Raw genomic sequence first — 21,966 nt, 5'->3', positions numbered from 1 at the left:
ATAATTAAGGCTCTTCTCGTCTAAAACAGTCATTAAGCTAGTAATTTGCAATCAGACACTTTTCTATAGATTTTAAACATTAAACATTTATCTTTGCACTCAACAAAGTTATATTTAAGATTTTGCTTTAATATTTATTTCCATTTTAATACAGATTTTGTTAGTTTGACTCAAACAAACATAGTCTAAGAGACGCTTTATTAAGTTAAAAAGGATTCATTTCTATACATACCTATTATAAAACAGAACATGGCAATACAAAAATAAGATTGAAGTATTTTTTTAAAATTAGATGTGGAGTACATTTTTATTTTTAGGCAAATAATTATGGTCAATTTATATTAACACATTATTTTTATTAACGCATTGGATGCGCTATAAATTGACTTAAAGTATGTAAAATGGATATTAAAATAATGAGAAATTGGTAGATTTTATTCGAAAGGCCATATCGGTTCAAACATTTGAAGTAAAATAATTTCTTGATTTTTATTCAATATTGTTTTTATTTTGACGCACCATATTTCATCTATGTTACTTTACACAAAGTGACATTTACAGAAATAAATTTATTTTTAGTACAAAGTGCCAACTGATAATGTATTATTGTATTATCAAAGATTAGGTGCAAAAATAAAATAACATTTCATTATAAAATAAATGTCTGAGTTATAAGATAATAATAAGTGCAAAAAATGTACAATAAATTAAACTCAAGTTTTATTGCATTGAACGTGCAAGTTTGACGTTAAATCATTCAAAAAAAATTGTTTTGATTAATCTCCTATATAAATTTCTTCGTGTATATTTTCATTTTCTATACTTATATTGAGGAAACTTTATAATATATTTTTTTTGTTTTGTATGGATTAAATCTCAAGTGTTGTTTTTTCATTATAAGATAATATATATATTATCTTATAATGAAAATTTTGGGGAAAAGTAAATTTGTATTTTTTTCTATATTCCAATGCTTTATAAAAAGTGTTACAATCCTCCAATTTAAGCCAAGTAGGCCCTCTTCTGTTCTATAACTTGTTACCAATGAGAATCTAACTTCATAATGCCTTTCGTGTAGAAGCCTAATCCCTATTGGCAAAAAACTCGGACAACCAATTTTCACAGGCCTCTATTGAGGCCAAATTTGTACCCCAAGCACTTTGGTCATGGACAAAAAAAGGTAAATGACACTTGGTGCCTGGTCCGGGTTGTAGGGGGGATGTATAAGAAAATCCCATCCGAGCTCCCGAAGCTTCTGGTGCGACATCATAGATATGTGTGCCCTGGCGTTGTCTTGGCCTCTTCGTTGGCTTTTGACGACTATCTTTGCCGCTTGACATTAACGGAAGTGATCCATGTTTTATCTCCAATTAAAGTCCACTTCAGAAATGGATCGATTTTGTTTCGATTTAGGAGCGATTGCCTGATGGAAATTCGGTCCATGACATTTTAAAAAAAATTGCATTTTTTTACTGTAAGATCTCTATACTTGAGCAACGATAATTAAAGACTGAACCGGAAAAGTACAGTGTTGTCAGAAATTTATTTGTAATGTACATTAACACCTTTACAAGGCTGTGGTGTATGATAAGGTGTGACGAATAATGAACTGGATATACTTAGTTAAAAAAATTATGTTGGGCCTTGGTTTGATAATCCTAGACCGGTCTGAAACCATTATGACTTTTAGTTGACAAACTAATTCGGTCCTTTTCAGAAGTTCAGTCTAAATCAATTCTAAGGCAAGGATCTGTCTGGATATCTCTTAAAAAAGTTCGGAATGGATCGGTATCATTTAAAATTCGGTCTAGACCAATTCTATAGATGAATTGTTTATGACGTAGTGTGTGTTTCAAATTGTAAAAATCATTACAATAGCGTCATATGAAGTTAAAGGTGCTGGATAAATTATTTAAATACAACTAATAAATCAGATGTTAAGGGAGAAAATCAGTTTATAGATTGAGACAGAAAAACATCGTTTAGTGATTTAAAAACGATTAAATTTTAGTATACGGTCTAGACCAAAATATTGGTATGATTGCTCTAGAAAAATTACTTAAGACCGAACCGAAAGAAATTGGGGTTAACCAAGGTCTCAACACTAATATATACCTATTTATAAATATCTTTATTCACTCTGAAGTTGTATCATAATATATATTTCATTTGTAGAAATAGATACGATTTTTATACTTGATTAAAAAAACACAATAACATTATAGTGTAAATATAATATTCATATTTACATATAAATGCAGGGTCGATAATATCGGGTTTTCCCCCGCTTTGTTTCTTTTATTCTTTAAAATGCCTGTCTAAAAACATAAATTTACAAACATACAATATAAAAACTATTGAATGTTTATTTCTCAGTCTGTTTCTTTAATTTATCTACTTTTCTTAGTTATATACAAACAACATTTTAACTGGTAGGACTGTAAATCCTTATTATTTTTTAGCGTGCGAGTATGGTTGTTGTAGGCAAGCTGAGCAGTGTGAGTGTGTGTGATTTTTTAAAAAGATCTTATCATTATTTTTGAGGAGGGAACGTCTAAGTATAAAGTGTAGCCACATGTGTTTGTTCTCATAAAACTCGGAGAGTAACACTGCAAATTCCCAACTATAAAGTTATTAATTCAATAATTATTTATGAAAAAAAAATATTCTTAGCTTAAACAGGAGCTAGTTCTGTTTTAACCAATCAGCATTCGGAACATAGATTAGTAAAAAAAATGTAGAAAAATTGAGAGCTGACAACAAAGTGTATTATAAAAGTTGTGTATTAGTCAGGTAACGTCGTGGAAGAACGGTAAAAATAATTACAAGTTATCAGCATATAATTTATTTTAAATGTATGCTCACAAGGATTGTGATAATTTTGGATTCCCTTAAGTTGAGGATGAACAACAAAGAACTTCTTTCCTGCGTTCTTTCCAAAAACGGAGTGTATTGCTGTTTATTTCCTTTCTCTTATCGCTATTTTAAGCTAATCTAGTTAAATATAATGACAGCCTAAGTGTTCTTCTTTTTCAGCCTTCCTCAAAATGTCAGGATTATGACGTCCTTTTTGGTTTTCAATTTCTATCAAATTTAATTGTATTTTAGTAGACTAATATACAATTATAGGTTAATAATATAGATAACTGATCATTATTATGGATTAAAGATATTCACTCTCAAAAACCGTTTCAGAGTCTTGCTTTAGATAAAAAATATATTTGTTATAATTTTGATAAAGAAGCGTAAGCAATGGAATGTAATTGCAGAACTTATTGCAACTTTCCCCTATATAATTTGCATTATAATATCAAAAATTTCTCCTCACCCAGTTTGTTTTGAATTTTTGATAAAATTATATCAAATGATAGCAAAATAACTAATGATTGAACTTATATGAGCTGCTTAAAATAAAATGAAAGACCGATTGCAGTATTACAAAAATAGAACTCATAAAAAAAAAACTACTTTTACCACTCAAAAACAGTTTTTATCTAATGTCTCGAAGAAAAGTTGGCAAAAATAATCGATTTTTTTTACAATAATCTGTATTATAAAATACAATTGTGATGTAATTTTATTATGCTTGAGAAAGAGGGACATTTGCAACACTCCCCCTTACACATTACTCCTTAGCTTTACACGTAGGTTAATAAAGAAGGAATAGTGTGTGGAGATAAAATCTGAGTCATTGACTTGATCTGACAAAAGGAGTGGGTTGATAAAATACTCAATAGAGGATGCGTCAGTTGTTTTGAATAACATTTAGGCTTTTCAATTTGAACAAAACAACAATACATTGAAAATTGCTGATGGAATCCAGAATAAACAGGATTAATTCAATTATATCCATTACTCCTTTCCCCAGGTAAAATTACTATATCGACCTGCCAATGAAAACAATTCCTTCGACTCCTATACGGGTTTCTTTCTCTATGGCTATTGACCATACCTACAGAGTGGGACTCAAAACTTAGAGGAACATTTAATTACCCCCTTTATTTTTATCACAAGGTTTGATGACGCAACTAAACGATAGGCGAACAAAATATACAAGTTTTGTTTTTATCATATATGTAAAATGTAGTAGCAATAACAACAAAAAAAAAGTTAATTGCTTTGGAATAAAAAAATAATAATTGGAAAGCAGGGGGAAACAAAAATGGAGGATTTTTTTCTAACTTTTAAGGTCAAAACCTGAAAAAAGAAAATTAAAAACACCAATAATATAGTTTTTAAACTTGTTGGAAATTGGTTGTGAGTGATCTTTTCTAATTCCATAAAAATCAAATTTTTTTTGTAATTAAGTCATGCTACTGCAAGTTCTGAGTCCCCACTCTTTATACGACGAGAGGAAAATATTAGCCTTTAATGGGTCTATAAAAATAATAAATAAATTTTAATGATTGTCCTTACAACTAACAAATTGTTGTATAATTAAACTTGGGAAGTTTCTTATTGTATTCAAAATTTACTTTGTTATATTATGAGTGTATCAACCTTTATAAACTCAAATTACAAGGAATAGCTTTTTTCATAGTTCTCACTGATGATTTTCGATAATTAACTATCCAGGAATAACCTATCAGGTAAGTATATAAAAAGTCTAGTAAAAAAAAGTTTTCCGATATATAGCTTTAGTAATCTGGATTTTGCGTTGTATAAGTCTGATCGGTATAAACTAGATGGTACTAGAAAGATAATATTTCGTATTAAAATTTTACTTTTGCTTGACTCAGTACTTTTTAATCGAGTATCAAAGATGGACACAAGTAAAGAAAAAATCAACTAGATTTTACAGTTTTTCTTTGATAATGACGAAATTGTAAGCCATGTGGCTAAAAATGTAAATAATGTTTATGGTCCGTATACTTTAATTTTGATTTCAAAGATGCAACACACTCTAGAGGACTAATTATCGAAACCATCGATAAAATTATGGAAATAGTCCAAGCCAACCATTTTGTAAGCACTGTTTCAATTGCTCAAGAGCTCAATTTTGCAGAAAAACAGTTTGGAACCACTTTTATAATGCTGGATTCAAAAAGAATCTCAATGTTTGTGCGCCGCACGAGTTAAATAAAAAACCTCATGGACCGAATTTACATCTGTAAATCCCTGCTTAATTGCAATAAACGGAAGCGGATGATTACTGTTGATGAAAAGTGGCTCACTTACCACAACACCAAGCGAAAACGGTTGTGGTCCAATCGCGGGGAGCCACTGGAAACGGTAACCAAGCCAGGATTAACGCCCATGAAGATTATGCTGTATGTTTGATGGAATTGGCATGGAATTATCTACTATGAGCTGCTCCCCTATGGCCAAACTCTTAATTCAAAATTGTACTATCATTAATGTGATCCTCTAAAGGAACCCATCGCCCAAAAACAGCAATCTTTGGCCAATAGGAGATAAATTGTGTTCCATTAAGATAAGGCCAGGCCACACACATCGATATTGACTCGCCAGAAGGTCCAGAAGCTTTGTTGGGAGGTTCTTATTACAATCTGTTCATTTCTATGGCGAATGATTTTGTTGGTGAAAAATTTGCCTCCAAAGAAGCTTGTGAAAATCAACTTTCCCAGTTTCTTGCCAATTAGGACGAGGGTTTCTATGAAAGAGGCGTTATGAAATTACTTTCTAAATGACAACAAATTATAACAAAGCACTTCATATTTTACCTGAATCGGATAATTGTTACATTGAAATTTAGGAGAAATAATGGATTTATTTTTACTAGATCTTACTAGACTAGACGAACTAATATGTAATTCCAAAAACAATATCTGCTCCATATCTACATTTGAATTAACTAAAAAATTAACTTTTTTTATTTACAATGTTTATTGTGTTTATGGGTTTTACGACGTATAAGACACTTTATTAACTTGATGTGCTGCTTACGGGGTAAAGGCTTATTTTAAAGAAAGGATAAGTGGAGCTGATATTTATTGAAATCGAAATAATCAGTGAAGAGATATACTCAAATGAGTACATTTTCCCTAATAATCACCACATATATTAAGGTTGGTGAGAGCGCCAAAGATGTTTCAGAAAGGTTTAGAGTAGCTAGGTATGTACACTGAATACAATGTCATGTGCTTTTGTGATGAAACTGGTGGCTATGACAGGCAAAAAAAAAGGCAGTAGGCTAATAAGTTCCCGTAATAAGTGGGTAATTCAAAATATTAAGTGCCAAATTGAAACCAATACTACAATCTCTATCTGCAAGCTCGCCAGGGACAACAACGTGTCTAACACCAGTATGTTGGAATTCATCAAACATGACTTCAACAAGAAATCCTGTGTAATCAAGAAGGTACCGGCACTGCCAGATGTACAATGTACAAAATAAGCTGATGGATGCAAGTAAATTGTGAATGTAAAAACAGGACAGACGTCACTGTCACACGTCTGATACCTGATACGGTAATTATCGAAGAAAATATGTCCCAAAGTAGGACGGAAACTTCTTAGGGATTTACTTTCTGAAGGTCAATCAAAGTTGCATCAGTATTTGTATTTGAAAATCGATTTTATTTATACTATTTCCTTTTCTAGAGATTAAAAAAAATATTTGTACGTATACTTATTAAAAATACAACATGACAAGATATTGTACAAAAAAAAGTACCTTATTCTCAAACAAGATTCCATTGTTTATACATATTTTTTACATATTGTGAATATTTTTAGAAAGCATCATCGTCCGTCGGATAAATTATGGCAGGGGAATTTTTATTACTGTAGAGTTTATTATAACTTTTAACGTTTTTTTAAGTATTTTTGTCCATTTTTCAATATTTTTGTTAATTCTTTTCCTTTTTATGTTTGCTTCCAATATTATTAATACTTTATACTTTTATAGAATTTTTGAAATTGAGACATAACAAAAAAGAGCAGAATAATTGGTCTATCTCTGGAGGTCTAGTTTTAAAATAAAATGTGTATTTATATTTTTATTATGCAATTCCTCCAGGTATTTTATTTAATCATTAATTTTAGTAAAATGTAATAGTTAATGAAAAAAATAACCACTTAAAAAACAAAAAACAAGTATTCGTTGTTTATTTTTGGTTTAAACTATTCATTACTTAATAAATTGAAGTCATTGGAATATTTAAAAAATAGACAAAATGACATATTGAGATGCAAATTTTATGGCATAATTATATTATTACTTCAACAGAATACGATAGGACCGTATTAGAACACGAGAACATAACAGACGTAAGTGAGGGAAACTCTAAAGCTAAGTATTGTCTAGCTCATTCAAGATGAAGGTTTGATTCAAACCCTCGAAGGTTTCAGATGGCAATCCAACCTATGAACGCCTCTCAGAATTATATTATTGATTTGCCTCACCACAGCCACATAACTCCCACTAAGTATTTTTTCATTCGGAAGGTTTTAAAGCTTATCAAAAAAATGTGCTTTTTCGGATTTAAAGCTTTTTTCTTCCTTGTCATTTTTCTTTTCTTTTCCATTCCCATTTTTTCTTAAAATTGTACAATATACCTACATACTCCTTTAATAAAAAAGAAACTGTTATTTTAAAAACTATTAAAAATATCGGATTGAACTCAAATTGGGTATATAGTGTAATTGATATTCATTTTTAGTTAAATTTTATTTCAAGTGGAAAAGAACTTGCTGAATATATCCCTTTTGACATCCACCTCATCGAACATTGTACATTGATAAATTGTATTCTTGTATCAGAGAAAGTAATCAAAAACCCTATATATTCAGATAATATCTTTCATGTCTTTATGTCATCAATTATTTTATTAAGGCTTACATTTTCACATTGAAAAAGGCTTTTCGAAAAAACTTTTATGTTATACATAATGAAAAAATTGGGGGGTATACTCGGTACAATGACATTTTATTTTTCCTTTTTTAAACAAATAATCATTTAAGGAGAAGACTACTTCAACACGTTTTGAAAGATTATTCATCTAATATAAGTATATGAAATAAATTACTCTATTTTGACATATATGTCGACTATTTTTTTATAAGAATTTTTTTTTTTTTCATAAAGTTATGAAATTAACAATTTCAATGGCTCTGCATAAATTATAAGCATTAATTAATATGGCTTAAACTTGATATTTTGTCATTTTTTACCAAAACCAATGATAATAAATGGTAAGCAGATGTATTTACTATGACTAGTTAAAAAAATAATTTATTTTATCTTTTCGATATGATTAGAGATCAAAGAGAAGGCGCTGTAAATCTCTATATAAAGAGGTTTCAGCCCGAAGGAGATTTTAAAGATATCAAACGCACTTATTTCCCTATGAGGAGTTTTTAACATTATAATATAATTCAAGGAGAGTGGTACCGGAACCCCAGCACAAAGGAAGTCAATAATGAGACTGAAAAGTACTCCAGAACCCATACTAGCTGTCAAGATGAGGATTTTCTGAAATCTCTTCAGATGTATTACAATAATTACTAAAGATATGAATATATCTCAAGATTCTATGCACAAAATTATCAAGGTAATTATCATTGGTCATTGTCTTACAGAAGCCTTTCATGTGAAAAGAAGAAGTAGATCTACATCGCTTCTTGAAAAAATCAAACAGCCTCATCACATTGTATTCAGCAATGATATTTTTTTTAATTTGGAGCCCATCAAATACCGTGATAGGCAAGAAATCATATCCAAAGACATAAAAAATGTCCCAGAAGATTAATAAACTATGACCAACCCCATAAAATCTCCATCCGTAATTTTTTGAGGAATGATTTCGTCCGTAGAAAAAAAAAAAAACTTTTGTTAATTTTAATCTAAAAAGGGCTCAACATCAACTCCAGAATCTATTTTTGCCACCATTTTGTATCCTCTTGTTAAGCCTTTCTTTAAATCTAATACAACAAGCTACAAAAATTTTGAATTTTAGTAAGATTCGGCCCTAATCATGGATCAAAAAGTGGTTTTCATCATATATCTTATTTGTTCTAAGGCTTTATGGCCTTCATCATCTCCAGATTCAAACCCTATGGATAATTTCATTAAAGGTTCTCTTATAAGAGGGTAAATGCCAAAACCTACTCAAATATCGAATCTTTGAAGTCTGTCACTGCCAATTATGGAGGCTATGAACTTTTTTATGAAACAGTTAGTCATTATATGTACTGTATAATTTTTAAAATACGTTTTCTTAATTAATTAATTATGTATCGATCTCTTTACAAGTACTTTTTAAACCTATTACATGAACCAGTTGAATGTACTTGTTAAAATACGTATCATTCTTTGTTTAAATCAGAAAGTCTTTCTGGAGTCAAGATCTTTAAAGTACAAATTTTTTATTAATACAATGAAGACAATATGTACAGGGTTCGGAAGCAAAACGTGGACTGTTAATAAATTATAATTATAAAATTAAGATAGAGAGGTTTTGTTACTTTTTCCGGGGTATTCCGAATCTTCTGTTCTTTCTGAATAAATAAACAAAAAAAAAAACATTTCTCAAATCTTTCGTCATGAATGAGCAAGAAGCAAAAAGGCAGAGGAGCTCAGACCTTCTGGATGCCATCATTGAGGTGGCAGAGATTATGGACATTTTGACGTGCTCCATATATGAAAAAAGGTAGATAATACCTCTTAAGGAAAGAAGGAAGTGGGGGACATAACTTGAAAAGGGGTTCTGACTTTCTGGGGTACCTGAAGAAGAAGATCAAGGAGGACCCCAAAAAATCCAAGAATCGCCTCTCTAACAAGTTTGACGTGGACGAGGGGACAATCAGGAGGGCTTTGAAGTATGACTTGGGGTTGTCCTCTTACACAATGACACCATGCCACCTACTGACGGATACTCTGAAGGAAGAGAGTCTGTAGAGGTGCAAGAAAGTTCGTGCGTGGATCAAGGCAAATAGACCCACAATAAAATTTTCTTTGATGAGAAGATTTTCCCTTTGAACCAGGTCTACAACCGTCGGAACGACCGTTGGCTCGTGGGATCATTAGAGGAGATTAAGGGGGTATTCTTTACAAACCATACGGGCCAAACAATTTTCTTGGGGGTCGTTGCGTCCGACGGCAAGAAGATGCCTCGCTTCTTGTTTAAGACTGGGGAGAAAATCGGCCTGGATGCCTATTCGAAGGTGCTGAGGTTCACCATACTGCCATGGCTCAAGGCCACTTATTCAATGGACAACTATGTGTGGACCCAAGATGGTGCACCCTCATACACATCGGCCAAATACCAGAAGTTTTGCGCCAACAAAATGGGTGGTTTTTGGCTGAAGGAGATGTGGCCATCATATTCGCTGGATTTGAATCTACTGGACTTTGTTGTGTGGGGCACTTTGGAGAGGGAGGCTAACCGGACATCCCACCCGAACGTGGACTCCCTGAAGGCTGCCATAATGAAAGAGTGGAACAACTTGTCCGATAAGTTCATCATCAACTCCTGCAAGGCTTTTCGCCACTGTATGGAGGTTGTGATGGCTGCTGAGGGGTCCATATTGAGTGAACATTTTTAAAGGGTCGTGTCTCAGAGTTTTGTTAAAAAAAAATTTAAAATTTTTACCAAAAAATGTAATTATTGACATTTTTCTAAAATCAGTAATTCAGTCCACGTTTTGCTTCCGAACCCAGTAGATTCCCTCTTTTTTATAATATTGGATATTGTTTATGGATATTATTGTGGGAAGCACATATTATCTATTATTTGGGAGTTTAATGTTATTTATTATTTTTTCAAGCCAAATTTAATCCTCTTTTGAATAAAGAAAAATATATAACGAGTAGCTCAATGTCTATATTTTAACAATATATTTGTGTTTCACTTTGGCTCTTCCATTTTCCTAATATATTTATTATTATTTATTTTACAGGATGATGTTACATACGAAGAATTTATGTATGGGCTTCGCTTTATTCCTCATATCTCTAAGTAAGTTGATATCGTCCGCACAAGTTTTAGCGTTAGTGGGCCTAAGGCAAATATAAATGTGAAGGAATCTTTTCATTTTTAGATTTGGACTTTTTATAAATTATTTCAATTTTTAGAAAATAAATGCAGCACATATGCACCTTTTCCTATTCAACAATTTAAAATCGTTTATATTTTTAAGGCGTTTTTTTTTAAATTTAATGTTGTACATATTATATCATTAATTAACGTATTATTTACAACAACAATCTATGTGCACTTTTTTAATTACCAATTGATGGCCTTTTTGTAAAGAAAATATTTTTGCTGTATGTTTAAAACTTTACTCAGCACGGGGCCCAAATTAAGAATGGCCGGCCACACTTTTCATCACCCCTTAAATTACCTATGAATTATATAAAATATAATTCTGCCAAAGATCTTACCCATTATTTTAAAAGAACATATGTACATAAATATTGGAATTAAAATTATGAATACATTTTTTACTATATAAACATATATATATGTGTGTGCAGTGCGGACAATCAAAACAAAAGCAAGCTAGACTGATTTTTTTTTTCAGAATTGAGTTGAGACAAAATTTTGATTTCTTTGAGGAATCATCGTCCAATTTTTTTTTTTTTTTAAATAGGCCCTTTAGAGTGCCCGAAAATTCAAAATCACATAAAAGAAATAGAAAATGATAGCTTTTATTTTAAAGGCCATATCAGGACCAATTTAAGTATCTTAAATAAAAAAATAGTTCTAAACTATAGTTAAAACTATTGAGCATCTTAGCTCATCCCACGAATTTGAATACAAGCCTTATTATAGAAATGTGTTGGTATGGATGTACATATGTAGTAAAAAATATTAATTGGAATACTTATTTTTCTTGATTTTTGTATAAGATTGCTATTATGTTGACGCACCACATCTATTCATATAAATATATAAGCCTTATCTACATAAGTTATCATAACAAAAGTTAAATGTAAAATTAATTTATGTAAATAAAAATTTCAGATTTCTAATATTTTATATATATATTTTTTCATGAGCAGAATGTTACTATTTATATTATAATTTTTGGGTTCCCTTCAAATAGAAAATAATGCAAATTATATGTATGGAAGGTATGACCTAGTTATCATTTGAAATAGTTCATAATAAGAAAGTGTGTTACCTAGTTAAATTGCTTTCTAAATAATGGATCCCCAATTATTATTTTTAAATCCACTACATCTTCCTTTACATAAATGCTCTTTAAGCAATACATATATTTTTTACTGTTTAACTATTTATTATTTGGAATCCTCGAATCAGTGGTTTAGCCAATGAGGGTCTGGTTGGCCTGTGCTTTTTTTTGATAAAATATAAACGGGAAATCAAGAAGGAAAAATGCCCAGCGCATTAACTAATGGCTTTGACTCTCACTAAAGCTCAGCTAGCTACGCCACTATCTCGAATCAAATGACATCAAAAAACTTTTTGGTATTATGGGATTGAATAAAATCCTGAAAAGCTTTATAAAACAGGGGTTTTTAACAAGACTTATTTCCTTAATTTTCTTCGCTATTAATTACTCTATGCAATAAAATGAAGGTTTTGGAGTGCCTGCAGACTGAAACTCACATTCATTATGATTATTTAAGCCATAGAACACGAATATGATTATTAATACTTTCAAAGAATGTATGTTTTGCCTTTAAAGCCTTTTTTTAAAAATCAAGGAATTTTTATGAAATAAGCTAATTAGGTTCCGTTGAATATCGATTACGATAATACTCCGTGAAAAAAAAAAAAAACTCTTCTACCATTTTTCACAAATAATATATACTAATTTGATTAAACATTTAGATTTAAGGGGATTAAAATAAGTTTATAGATGCTTCATATTCAAAACTCTTGATTAATTGATACCAATTCAATTTTCCCGTCCCGAATAATGTTGTTGTATATTGTCACGCAATATAAAAAGCTTATTTAAAAAAAATTCCTTTATAAATATTTAAACAAAATATACCAAAATTAACCTTTTTTATTTGCTTTTAAAAAAAATATTAAATGTAATGTATATTCTATAAGTTCAGCTAGGATTTACAGCACTTGAAGAAAAAATAAAGAGATATTCGTTTCTAAGTAAGTTCGTTCATTTTACTCCATTTTTTTATGCTGATATAAATTTTTTATCAATTGTAATCAAGATAAATTAATAAATGATATATTTTTCAAATGCTGAATGTTTGTATCAATATTTAATTTAATTTGATTTGCATCTATATAAGTCTTGCATGCCAAAATATGGTACTGAATCATAGCTATACCCTAAAAACTTGATTTTTTAAAAAAGGCTTTAAAGACCAACCCTGTAGAGGTTCAAAGATTTAATGGTCTTTTTCGTGTTCTACAGTTTGAATAACATGTGGGTTTCAGCCTGCGTGCAAAAATGTTGTTGCATGGTGTTATAAATACATTCTCCCTCCACTCTTTAACCTTTCCAAGAATTCTGTAAATTGCTTTAGATAAGGTAACCATAATATGAATAAGTACGTTGATTTATCAAAGAAACAAAATTAAAAGTTAAATAATGAACGAAGATTAGAACATATGTAGGTCGATCAAAATTTGGAAAGACCAAAATTTCAACAGTTTCTGGTAATCACGAATAACTTATGTTCGATTGTCCTGTTTAATTTTTTTTAAATATTACTTCGAGATATACTTCTATACTTAATTTCAAAAAAATCCCAAATCGGTAATTAGATTTGACAAATAAATCAAATTTTTGTGAAAATTCAATTTGATTTTTTGAGTATTGTAACTCTTATTATAGTTTAGAAGCAAGAAAGAAATCAGTCATTTTTATGAAATTAAGCCTTTTTATTTCAATTGATATTCAATTTTTAGCCTATTCTTGCACTATATTCGTTTTTTGAACGTTAATTGATTGAATTCGAGTAAACTTTGGTAAAGTTATGAAAAATCCCATAGTACCGGTAGGAAAAATTAAATCTGCTGCGCCGAAAAATGAAACTAGAAAAACCTTTCTGTGACCCTCTGGGTCGGGCACTTTCCTCTCCACCGCTTCCAGGGAGTTTTTACACTCCCTAAGGTTCGCTCTGATGCTTCTAACCGTTTGTTATGGCTTTTTCAGAATGGAAAAAATATCCTTATTGTTAATATTTGAATAATCACAATCCATAAGTAGAATAGCAGCACATCTTCGATCTCTCTCATTGAAAACATGTCCTTTTTTTTTCATGTAAGAGAGATGTTGTTATGACGGCGCTTTGTTTGTAACTATCCAAATACTATGATACCCCTTAGAAATAGTAAACTCAGTCCCATTACAAAATATATGGCTGTGGGGCGCGACAAAGTTGCGGCAGATTTAATCGTTCCACCCTGTATTATTAAATAATAATCCAACAGCCTGGAAAAATTGGCTAACTACCATTGGACTTTGGAACTTTTTTATTCCTCTTCTTGAAAAAGGAAATGTTTTGAGATACAATAAAGAAACGTAGCAATAGTTAAGACTATGAGATACACTAAAAAGGTATAAAGCACCCTAAATAAACAATTATTTGACTAATTGTAAGAAGTAATGAATACTTCAGAAGGTAGAAAAGTTCAGAATTTTAATATAAATAAGTCGAGAAGATTACTTAATTTGTAATAAATACTTATAAAAGACATTGGATATGACACGAAACATGTTTAAATTGGTGTTAACCTTCGGGCCTCTAAAAAATGAATCGCTTGTTACAGCATGTTTCTTTGGTTAGGAGTATAATTTTTGCTTATTCAAGTTTTTTGCTTTTTATTTGCGCAACATTATCCTTCTTTCCTGTTTCAAAATGTATGATGAATACAAGGAGCATTTTTTTAGAAATGACGTTGGTTTTTTTTACAGAAACTATGACTAAATCTGCATTTTTCTTTGATATTGCATAAATAAAGTCTTCCATCTCAATTTGTTGAGATGTGGCAACAGCAAATAAAGATGGATTCTTTTCTGAATTTGTAATATATATGCAGAGGATTTAGTTTTTCCAAATGTCTTACATATAAAACTACTATATATAAAATTTATGATGATGTAGAGAAACAACCCATTCCTATTACATATTATAAGGAGTTAAGCATGATATATTTCTTGGTATTTGATGGATAAGTCTAATCGGTCATAACTTTTTTGAGAGATTTATCTATTTATCTCCCCTTGAGATTCGATGTGAACTTTTGTGCATATAATATATCCTCCATTTTTTTTTAAAACCCGAATGCCTCATATTACATTCCGATGCCTCAAAGCAATCTGCATTCACACAAAAATTAAAATCTAGAGTTTAAAAAATTTTAAGACCGAAAAAGTTTTTAACAAGAATAAATTATCTTCATATTTCATTCAATTGAGTAAATATAATAAGTTATAGAAAATAAGAAGGAAATGTTGTGACGACTAATGTATATAATGATGACAAATATGTTCTCTTATTCTTATCCTTAATGCTTCATGGATCACTATGATTTTTAAAAAGTATTTTTTGTGAGAGGGTGAGATATTATTGCTCATTAATTACTTCTCATTATTATGAAAATTTAAACGCATCAATGTGCAAAAACTATATAGTTATAGTTCTCTCGGTCAACAGATATGTTGTTTCTCAGAATATCCATATGTTTTATTACATTTTCTCATGCGTTGCTTTTACTATCATCCGGATTTCGACAATTTCCCTATACCTAACCATGGCTACAACTATTGTTGAAAGCGTTTGGTAGAGAAATATCCGGTCATCCAAATTCAGATCTACTAGAATGCAATTGCTTGATAATTATGTCTAAGCGATGTTTTAAAAAAATGTAATTTCCTTTTTTGATTTGTTATATGTGTGTGTTTATTTCCACATTATAAATATTTAAAATATATTAAATAAATGAAAAACATCCCCTCTCAGTTTTTTTGTGACTCCAAATCAAAACATTTATGAAACAGTACAATTTTTACATTTTCATGAATGTATTATGATAAATATTATGTAAATATATAAGAATGTTCCATTTTCGGGTTAATATTTATCTCCGTTTGTAGAATACCTTTTCTGGTGAATTAAAAAATGACTTTGACAAATTTAAAGGCCCCTCCTGGCCTATACTACGACAAAAAATGGTATGAGAGGCCTCACACTTTGACGAAGAAAGTTTTTTGATTGTCCCCAGAAGAAAAGGTCTTTGTGCAGAGGTATATAAAACCGAGTGGTTCATTAAAATCTTAACACTTTGAATTTTAAATTTCAACCAAATTTAATTTATTAATTAACAGTAGAATTTCAACAAAATTAATACTATAAATAGATGTGTGCCTGAGCTCTCTTAAGCATTTTGTAGCTGCCCTTAGCTGTAATGATTGCTTCCAGGTGGTGGTGGAAGGCCTAGCACATGCTGCGGATATAGTCCTGTCATGGTGTCCAAGTGCTCACTGACTGGCTTTGATGACCGCGGTGTTTGAATGACAGACACTACAGGCCTTTCCGTCGACATATTACCCAGAAGGTGTAGAGGAGAGGACCAGCACCAGGGCATTAGGTGGGCCAAAAGTGTCTAAAAGAGTTCAAAAGACTCATTTAAATATTTTCGAAACAGAGGAGATGGGTTTCATTCAATGTTAGTATCAAAAGTAGCGCCTCCATCTCACAAGGCTCTTCCCACCCACTTTTTCATAGCTCTCTGAACAGTCTGCTGTGAAATATCTAGATCTTTTGCATGGGCTCTCATGGACTTGATCACGATCACGTTTAAGTGTCCTTTTCCCGACTTGTACGTAAGTAATTGAGCTAAGATATGTTTTGTCTTGTATTTAATTGTTTTTTTAATATCGAAATAGGAATTAATTTCAATCACTCAACCTTCATTAATTATTGAATTAGTAAGTGTTCAGATTACAATGGACCATCTGTTATTGTTCGGAAAAAGGAACAGTCTAATTTAAATGTATATGTCGTAGTAGAGATTGAAATCCAGTAGAATCTCCTAGGACAAATTACAATTTTACTCACGAGAGAATAAGAGAGAATAGAATTATTGATTCTCCTAGAAGCCATCATGATCATAATATATCCTAGGACAGATTACGATCATGATCTCTACTAGGAGAATCAACGATTCTACTGGATTTCAATCTCTACATACTATGACACATATATATACAATGTGTCTACATACATATATCCAGAATGCTCACACTGTATTTAAAACCCTATCTATGTGCCTACATACTCCCCATCAACATATTTTGAATCATTTTTATTTATAACTTTTTTTCTTCACTCAACATTTTTATTCCTTTTTTGATCAATGAAGGAAAATCGATTTATCGAATTAAGGAACTAGACAAATGTGCTCGTTTTTTTTTCATTTATGCATCAAAATGATTACAGATAAATTTGACATTGAAATTTATCGATATAATGTGCTATTCACTACCATACCTATCTTGTATACATATACAATGTTTAAATAAAACATTTGACATATACATATTCATTTCATCTCTCAACTTTTCCTTCAAAAGGAGAAAGAGAATAAGGAGTTGTACGGCATTAACTTAATCGGACCAAGATGCGAAAAGATGATCACGTGATCATTTTGTGTCCAATTTTAGCTTCCGAGGATAATATTTCTTTGTCTACGTGCTTCAAACACTAAAGTGCCACATATTATTACTAACTACGCAACCTCCATACAATCACATTTTAATTGAATATCTCGGGTCCCTTTTTGAAATAATCAAAGATGTGATATATATTTCTTTTCAGCTGTTTTAATTAATTTTCATAGGTTGAGTCTTGTATGATATAGAGTAGTTAACTCTATGTATCATGAACTCAAAAGATGATATTTTTGTTCCAACTAGTACAATTTGATTATACACGTAGCAATTTGTGCACGAATGATACATTGAATTGATAATTTTACCAAAATAAGTATCAATGACAGAGTATGAAATGACACGATTTTAAAAGGAGTTTCATTGAGATTCATACTCTGTCATTGATACTTATTTTGGTAAAATTATCAATTCAATGTATCATTCGTGCACAAATTGCTACGTGTATAATCAAATTGTACTAGTTGGAACAAAAAAATGAATTGATGAATAATTTTAAATGAAGGATTAACAGCACATGGGATTAGGACAATGCTATAATTGAATATTTTATGGATAATTTAAATATTAGTGGTATAATTTTTGACTATTTCAGAAAAAATTACTAAAATATAAATACTATGTGACACATTATATACAAAGTTCAAATGCGCACAATTATATTACTCATAGATACATAACAACCATGTAACTTTAATAGATCAAAATAAAATGATTGTATAATTTATTAGCTGGTCATAAAAATGACCGATATTGTAATTAAATAATCCATTTTAAGACGAAGGAATTAGAACAATGTGCTTATACAAGTTGTAACTCGTACAGACATTACAACTTGTACGCAACATAGTTTATAATAATTAATTTATATTCCATAAATAAATATTTAATATCTAAATAGATTATTATTGAGCAAAATAATGTTTTTTCAAATTTTTCATTTCTCTATTGACCGTCGAGGTTGAGACCGTGTGAAAAAGCTAGTCGTGGGCAAACAAGGTGAATTGTAAGAAAAAATGGCGTCAAGCGGGAAAATAATATTGTGACGTCATATGTGGTATCATAAAAAACAACATCTTGCAAGGACCAAGGGATTTACATGAGCCTTGCTTGCTAGTCCTGTATATTTTCCTTGTTGCCAACTGTTAGTTATCATTTAAATATTAATTAATGACAATATACAACAAAATTCCGGTTTTGAAACCGCCTTCCAGCTAAAACTTAGGAGTCGGCACAGTTTTTTTAAAATTCGGACTCGTAAGCTCTAAATAACTAATTTACAAAATATAAATGATAATGGTAAGAAATATATGTAAGAGTACCTTCAAATTTATTCATTAAACAAAAAAAGAAATACTTAAATTTCGCAGGATTTATTATATACTAAGGGGATTCAGATATTTACCAGAGATGTTTCAATTTAAAAAAATAGTTGATTATAATGTAAAGCACATAGTCGTAAGATGCAACCTCAACCATTTTAATCTTGCTTTTATTATTTTTCATCCTATTGGTGCTCAGTTCCAAATACTTGTTGGAGTTCATCTGTGACAATGATAAAGTGCTTCCTGGAGGTCAGAAAACCCTTAGAAATTGCAATGATTGAAATAGAATTTTTTTTTGATTTTCCTCCCGAACAAATAAAACTATTTAAAGAGTTTTGGAAGCTATTTAAACATTTTCTGATGAACCTCGTTCAGTATTTTCATCATTGCGAATATTTGATGTTTTCATTAATAAAACAAAAGTTGTCAATCTTTCAATCAAGTTGGTGATACGACTGTTTACAAGTGAAAACGAGTTTTGTAATAAGGAAGTAATGGAAACTGTAGTTGTTCAAGAATCAACCTCAACTTCAAAAGGCCAAACTTATCGGGTAATGCTTAAGGAGTTCTTAAATTTAAAAAAAACCACTGCGAAAGTACATTTTGCACTGATAAAGTAGTTGAAAATGCTATGGCATTGTATGACTAAACTCGTGACTTGAATGAAAATAAAATCCTGGATATTTGAAAGAGGCAAACTTAACTATTACACCAACTTATACCGAACCAGAATGAAGCTTTTCAAGTCCTACAATTTTTTTATTATGTTTTTGGATCGACTAAGAGATGACTTAGCTATTATTACGCACAAATGTCAATTTAAAGGATCTAAAAACTGACATATATAACTTATTTTTGGCTATAATTTTCCCAATAATTCTCCATAATTTTTAAGCATACTCGATATTATCGATTCGCGGGAATCCCAAAAAGATCAATAATTAATCCTCACTAGCTTCTACCAAAAGTTGATACATAATAAATACTACTCAAATATATATGCGCAATATTTGAACAAGAAAAATACTTTTCAAAACCTCTTTCATTCTCACATATTATGTTTGCTTTTGAATATAATATGTATGTAATAATGCATGTAAATCTGGTGTGTTTTTTAGTCCGCCCGTTAATTTGTAATTGGTAGTTTAAAGAATGAATTTTACTTTCCTAAGCAATTGTCATTATTATTTAATTCCTGAGTAGTGAACATACTTTTCTAAATATATTCACAACCTGATTGAACATTCGTTACGGATTTGTTACGGAGTTATTATTGAAAGTTTTTGTTGGACTAAGAGTAAATTGGGGATTAAAATCGGAGTAATTCTAGTAAATGTCATTTTTTCCTTTCTCTCTTATCACAGCTGATTGTAGCTGATCTAATGAAACGTCATGAGCATTATTCTATCTCTCCTTCAAAAAATTCTCCAAATTGTTTTTTTTTAACATGCCCATTCCACACTGGATATCACCTTTGTATGTAATCATTACATAACGACAGGCTTGTGAACGGAACGCAAAATTGTACGGCGTTCCATGGAAAGTGCGTTCGATGAACGGGACTGAATTTTTTAAAACTTTGAACGCTAAAAATGAGATTGTAGTGTTGTATATTTTTTTAGTTTTTTAAATATGATTTAAAGGACTGATAAAGCAAAGACGAACGACTGGGATACCTATTTTGTGCCAGTGGCTCAGGGTCTTTTTGAATGCTCTTATAGAGCATGAAAGTTTGTAGTAACCTACTTTAACTCAAACATATGAACCTTACCAGCTCAATAATTCTTAATTATGGGGCCGAGACTCATTACTTGGACCAATAAAAATAATAAATTCTGCTCTTTTGTGTTGCGAGGAGTGGAGTATAGTCCTGCTGGAAAACATAGTTTACCTCTAGGTATTTGGAATTCACCCTGAGTAGGATCACCTCCTTGACGACGTCCTAGTACTCCTTTACCCCGATTTTTGGGCCTTTTCGGAACCAATATGTAGACATCCTCTTACCGTCTGATGCTACAATTCCCAGCATAATCGCAGAGGCTGGAAACTTTGTGTGGCGTAGGCGAGGTAGCAGTATGTTCCTGGTGTTTCTCGACAAGTCCAAGGTCCAGTTTTTCTTTTCTGGTTGTTGTACTGGGTGCAATTCAAACCGGCTATACCTTGCGTTATGGGCTCCATTCTGACGATTTTCGTCAGTTCTAGCTCATTTCAACGCTAATATTCCGCAGATTATTGTTTTACAAAATCTTGAAACTTTGTTCTCAAATGCGGCTTCTCTGACACCATCAAAGTCGAAATCGCAATTTGCTAACGTACAGTGTACATGGTACTACCTTGTGATTGGAACACGGAACGGAAATAATGGCTGAAAGATGGACAAAGAAAAAAAAATGAACGGAACCCCAAATAGGGGAACGTTTTGGCCTAAATTAGGAAGTAGCTGATCAAAAAATATCGACATAAAACCAATCTCTTAAATAACATTAAAAATCAATTAACTCAACATACTTTTCTTCTACAATATGGAATGACGTGTATAAGGAGCAATGAACTACTAAAAAATAAATCGCAATAAATGACAAAAAAAAAGTATATGTCTGAGGGGATTACCATTAAACTATATATAATAAATACATATTTAAAGAGACTAATTTGTCTCAAAGGTATTATAAAGAAAGGAACATTGAGCCAGAAATTGGTCCTTGCGGACATTGTACTAACTTTAGATTAATATTAAAGTCTTGAAGAAGACGTATCGTAAAAATAGAGCCATAAAAATATGTAATTTAAATATTCAAGAAGGTTTTATTGTTTAATTTTTGGGTCCAATGATGAGGGTTTTCCTATATGTATTACTCAAAAATATTATGTAAACTTTTTATTTATTCCTCAAATAATGATATGTTTCTTTGATCCTTAAAAGTACATTAGGATGAATGTATGTATTTTGAGTTTATATTTTTGTTTTTTATAAATTTATTTCTCAGATGAAGATTATGCGTTTTGTTCTACTTCTTGAATTCATTTTTTATATTATACATGATATAATTATCCTCATCAT

The 21,966-nt window shown here is 30.8% G+C and overlaps 1 protein-coding gene across 1 annotated transcript in view; it reads left to right on the top strand.

Moving 5' to 3' along the window:
* LOC121119887 (uncharacterized) overlaps positions 1 to 21,966 on the top strand; it is a 51,497-nt gene that overhangs the window by 15,047 nt on the left and 14,484 nt on the right. Inside the window, exon 2 of the mRNA XM_040714708.2 lies at positions 10,864 to 10,922. Coding sequence (XP_040570642.1) covers positions 10,865 to 10,922 — 58 coding nt within the window. The 5' untranslated portion in view covers position 10,864. The remainder of the gene's footprint in view (positions 1 to 10,863; positions 10,923 to 21,966) is intronic.

This window comes from Lepeophtheirus salmonis, chromosome 6, assembly GCF_016086655.4.
Source record: "Lepeophtheirus salmonis chromosome 6, UVic_Lsal_1.4, whole genome shotgun sequence".
NCBI lineage: Eukaryota > Metazoa > Arthropoda > Copepoda > Siphonostomatoida > Caligidae > Lepeophtheirus > Lepeophtheirus salmonis.
Note: the sequence above shows the minus strand (reverse complement) of the source record. Positions and strands in the feature narration are given on the sequence as shown.